General features: G+C 39.9%; 1 protein-coding gene across 1 annotated transcript; it reads right to left on the bottom strand.

Annotated features, from left to right (window-relative positions):
• Positions 1-560: 560 nt before the first annotated feature.
• LOC140341267 (protein kinase C delta type-like) lies at positions 561-2,427 on the bottom strand. Its single transcript, XM_072426851.1, has 4 exons — positions 2,369-2,427; positions 2,124-2,262; positions 1,763-1,966; positions 561-1,427 (listed from the first exon to the last, which is right to left on the bottom strand). Exons 2-4 carry the CDS (start codon positions 2,133-2,135, stop codon positions 1,170-1,172), a joined length of 474 nt encoding a protein of 157 aa, XP_072282952.1. The 5' UTR covers positions 2,136-2,262; positions 2,369-2,427; the 3' UTR covers positions 561-1,169.
• Between the last annotated feature and the right edge of the window lie 2,742 nt (positions 2,428-5,169).

Below are 5,169 nucleotides of genomic sequence, written 5' to 3'. Positions count from 1 at the left end.
ACATTTTCCAGATAATTGCAAATCACTTTAGGAAATTCAATCCAGGTTTACTGGATCACCTGGGTTCTCCTATGGTAGTCCCCTCCTCTACTGCACTTTTTGTTATTTATTATTTGGTATCTAGTTTGAGGTTTTGGGGCTCCTATTATGCTCTATGATATTTCCCACCACTTTCTATAAAATATAAAAGTGCCCAACCCTCTAGGTTAGGTTTTAGAACCTCTATTACACTATGTGGTGTTTGTAACAACCGTTGATGAGTGATAACAATTGTCTGTGTCCCTAGTTGAAGCTTCCATCTGTGACCTCCATTACATTACATGGTGTTTACCACTGCATGTGATGGACCTACAAAACATTGCTGGAAGCACTGAAAGATTTACTCTGACCCAAGTGTAATATAAATGATAAATAAGAGACAAGATTTGTAACCCTGATGTCACTTATCACTACAATACAGCACACAGTAATTATAGTTTAAATACATGTAATTTGTATTTAAAAAAAAAAAAACGGATAAATTGGATAAATGATGAAATGTGATTTAATAATTGGTGGTAAAGCTGACTACTGTGTGATCCAGAGGAAGGCGAAAACTCTTCTAAAGCACGGACCAATTAGCTTTAAAAGAGAAAAATTCCTTCCTGACCCCCGAAGGCGATCGGATAATTCCCTGGATTACAGTCGCTTTTTGTTGTCCAGTTTAGTAGTTTGTTTAAGGAGGATTTCCATCGCCTGCAACGGAATTCCCCCTTGTGAAAGTCCGGTAATTGTCCTGGTAATAGGTTTATATAGGGATGAGTTGTGCAGATTTCCAGTTTAGCTGTTGTTGAACAAATAAATACCGACAGATGACAACAAATGCAAAACGTAGACAATAGGCAACTTTCTATGTTGGGTGCAAAGCCCTGCCCCCCAGCAATGGTGACAAATATGCTCAGGGCTTTGCAGCAAACATAAAAAGTTGGTTGCTGGCATTAGTCTACAATTAAAAAGCAGGACATGCTATTTTACATCTTTTTCCTCAGGGTCATGGTACCCCCGACAACCCAAGCATTATTGGTGACAAGTTGAAATTAGCTAAACCCGGAGTACAGGAAATCCACTCATCCCTAGTGTTTTGTCATTGCTGCCCACATTTTCTATGTGCTGGCTCCATGTTGAGGTCCTCATCTTCCGGATGGTTTCAAACTCTTACCCACGTAGGAAAAGTGGCGGAACAGCTTTTGTTCTCTTGATGTTATGTCTGAATCCTCATCTTTTATATTTATGAATGTAGCCACATTAATGGTTTCTGATGGTGGTGATGAGGGAAGCTGGCATGGGACTGTTGCCTCTATCGACGCCCAGTCAATGGTTTTAAAATATGGATGACTCCTTAAATGTTTGATCTTCTTCTGACGATCTTTTGGTGAAACTTCCAGCAGCTGCAATGAAAAAAAATTTGTGTTAGTATAATAAATATATATAAATAATAGAAACAATTTTAGGTGCCCATTCACACTTACCCGATCCTATGCATTCCGTTAAAGGGCTCAAGGCAACCTATTCCAATTCAAAGCCCTGCAAATGCACAAAAACTGAATGTAATGTGAATGCTTTTTATAACACAATAAAAATGGAATGCTCCCTGCAGATGTGTTGGATGCCATTGAGAATGAATGCCATTGCATAAAACAACTTATTACCGCAACAATCAATGTAGGAAACAATCTGCAAATAGGTTAATTCAAAAACAAATAAAAAAGATCAAATTTCTTACCCTTTCCAAGAGGTCCCGTAGGTCAGGGTCCATGCTGCGAGGATAGTCAGGTTTAGAGTTCATTATCTCAGTCATTATCACAATATCATCATCAGCTTCGTTCCCTACAGGTAAGAATGGGTGTCTACCAAGTGCAATCTCGTAGATCATTTCGCCCAGGGAGAAATAATCTGCTGTAGTGTCGTATTTCTCTCCTAGAAACACCTATAGAAATATAAGAGAGAAGAAGGTTAGAACATTGTAAATGTTTAGAACAAGAAATGGTGGAGTGTATAGAATAGGCTGGTAAATCTTTAAAGATTCCACCAGAAATATTATTTACAATTTTAATGTGTAACACTACAATAATCACGTGACTTACCTCCGGGGCCATAAACTCTATGGTGCCAATGAGTCCTGATGTTTTGAAAAAAGATGACACATTTGTTTCGGCCACGCCAAAGTCAGCTATTCTTACATGGCCGGCGCTGTCCAGGAGAATGTTTTCTGGCTTTAAATCCCTGTAAAGAAATTGAGAGTTAGGACGGCCAGTCAGATAATAATTAAACAGTGAAATTATACAAAATACTGTCCATGTAATTTAGTGTAAAATAATAAAGTACTTACCTGTGTACGATGTTCTTTGAATGAAGATGTTGCAATCCACAAAGGAGCTCAGCTATGATTGTTCTGTTGGAGAAGAAAAAAAAAATTTTCTTTTTGATGATCTTTATTGCCACTTGCTGGCCAGTGGCTTTATGAGTTGCCAGAACAACCTAAGAAAAAGAAAGATGGTTAGTGATGATCATAACATACAATACTACCAGGCAAGGCTCCTGGAGCACTCATTGTGGGCCAAGAACTTCCCATATTTCTTTAGCTAAAACATCTGTTTTACTTACCTTTCCATATCCTCCATCTCCGAGAATTTGATGGAAGATGAAGCTATCCAAGGATAGCGAGCCAGTCTTTTTCTTCTTGGTCCTGGTGGATCCAGAGTGAGCTGGTGAAACCAGCTCATTCTGAATAGGACTGATGACTGGTGCTGATGTAGCTTGCTCGCTCTTCGATGGTAAAATGGAGTCCTTGGTGTCGGGAGCCAATTGAGCTGGCTCATTTGTGGTGGGATCTGTCTGGCTTGCGTGTTGTGTTTGAACCTGCTGACTTGGCTCATCTGATTTGGTGGCTGGAGCCTGTAGAGTTGGCTCACTTGTGACAGGATCCGGCTGGGCTGAGGTAACAACTAAGCAGAAAAAATCTCTCAGCAAAGATGAGACACTGACGGCACTCTGATTTGACTCAATGCTATCTGAATCGGACACTTTCTCTGTGTTTGGGACACAGAGAGCTGCAGCCAATACATCACATTGAGATGCCTCAGATGTCTCTGGGATGTCACTCGTTGATGAAGCCTGTTGATCTGGATCTGGAGAGAAAATGAAACTGTGTTAGTCCACTATTCCCATATCATTTATGTTACATTAATTCTACAGACATTGAACCATATTTTTATTTTTATATGTACATTATATTTACATATAAAAATAAAAATATGGTTTGTCTAGATTGCTTTGTCAGTAGCAGCTCTTTCTTCTGCAGGGTGACAGCTTTAAACCACTGCCCATACCTATGTAGCCTAGCAGTCTGCCATTGAGCACATGTTGGCCATTGGCCTGTCTATAAGGTTGGTCTATCACACTGGCAGCCCAACTGTCAACTAATAGCTCATATGACAGACTGACATTATACTTCACTATTCTAAGACTTACCTCCAGTATCTTCTTTTCTGTCAGTCTGGTTGAAGCAAGGGCAAGTTCTTTTGAGAATTGCCCTCATGAATTGTCCAATTGCCCTGCGCCTACCCTGTCTGGGGACAGTTGCATTGGGCTGTGAATTTGTTTTGCGGTCCTCTGCAAAGGAGATTTCCGCCATTTTCTGTCCAGTTTCCTCTGTGGTGTTGTTCAGAGGCTGAACTCTCCTATTCCTTCTCAATCGTAGCAACTTCATTATAAGATAATGAGCAATGCTTCAGAGAAGAAGAACTTGCTGCTCCTGAGAGAAACAAGGGAATAATTAGCTGTGAGACTGTGCATGACCTTCTATACGGGGTGCTTGCACATGATTGGTTGATTCATAGCGTAATGTTTTTCACCTATGAATTATCCAATCATATGCAAGCAGTGACTCAGCACATTTCAGCTAGCTTCCTTTAGTAACCATGACAACCACAGGAAAACCAAGCAGTCCATGTGAAGAGTCAGGACACCCAATAGGACATTTTATTTATTTATTTATTTTAAAGTGATTTATTTTAATTTTTTCCCAGAGACACAACAGGAAGCAAAAGTTGATCTTTGGTTTAACACGGTCTCTCACTCACCCCTCAATGGAAAAAAAATTAAAGCTGACAGAGGTTCTCACCCTTAATTTCCTTTTTTTAAGGTTTTACATGAATTTGAATTGCTATTATTTGGTACTGGTGCTATTTTATGTGTTTGGAGGTTGCTTTGTTTCGGTTCTGTGCTCTGTTTACAGACTGCTAGGTTTTACTGTTGTCACTGTTACTAAAGAACGGCTCTGAAATGTCATTTTTCTGTGACAAACAAGGGCACACAAAAGAGATTTTCCTATCACTTCCTGTCTGCTGTCACTACTGATTGCATATTATGTGAATGCTGGGCAATGGACTGGTTGCCATAGCAATGAAAGCTGCTGGGCCTTATGGGTAAGCACATTGAGGGGTCATGTGACTGGTTGCTGAATCCTGGGGAAACATTGCTCTCATCTAACAAAAGTTAAGAAAATAGGAAGAAGATGGGACCCGATGCCGGACACGCCCGGAGTGATCAGACTGCCCTGCAGGATTGAAGGTAAATGTGTTTTTGTTTTGTTGTTTTATTTTTGAGTATAGTTCCTCTTTAACAGGACAAAAGAAAAGCTGACAGGTATTCACCCTTCCCTATTCTATTCTATGCAAAACCAAAAAAACAAAAAGTTTTCCAATAATGTAAGTGAATGGGTGTTATTTTATGTGTTCTGTGCTCAGTGTATGGACTGTTTGGTATTACTGTGGTTGCAGTCACAGAGGGATTGGGCCCACTTATCGCTTGTGGCACCATGACTTATTTTTGATTTATTCAATGTTTTTTATATGATTAAAGGGGAGCATTGGAGGAAAAGGACAATGTTTTGCAAAACACCATCAACCAGTTACATGATGCCTTATTGAGGCCTAGCAGCTTACATTGCCATGGCAACCAGTCTATTTTCCAGCATGCACATAATATACAATCAGTGGTGACAGGAGACAGGAAGTGATGGCAAAATCTCTCCAGTGGGCCTTTATTTATCACAGAAAAGTGACATTTCAGAGCTATCAATGGGCCCTTCATTTACTAACAGTGACAGTAAAACCAAGTAGTCTGTAA

This window comes from Pyxicephalus adspersus, chromosome 11, assembly GCF_032062135.1.
Source record: "Pyxicephalus adspersus chromosome 11, UCB_Pads_2.0, whole genome shotgun sequence".
Classification (NCBI taxonomy): domain Eukaryota; kingdom Metazoa; phylum Chordata; class Amphibia; order Anura; family Pyxicephalidae; genus Pyxicephalus; species Pyxicephalus adspersus.
This window is presented reverse-complemented; position numbering and strand designations above follow the sequence as displayed.

What these genes read in the sequence shown, in the direction of transcription:
- LOC140341267 (XM_072426851.1), bottom strand. An exon ending in TACGGGACCTCTTGGAAAGG is followed by an intron (nt 1,428 to 1,762) that starts GTAAGAAATTTG and finishes TTTTCATTGCAG; the next exon opens with CTGCTGGAAGTTTCACCAAA.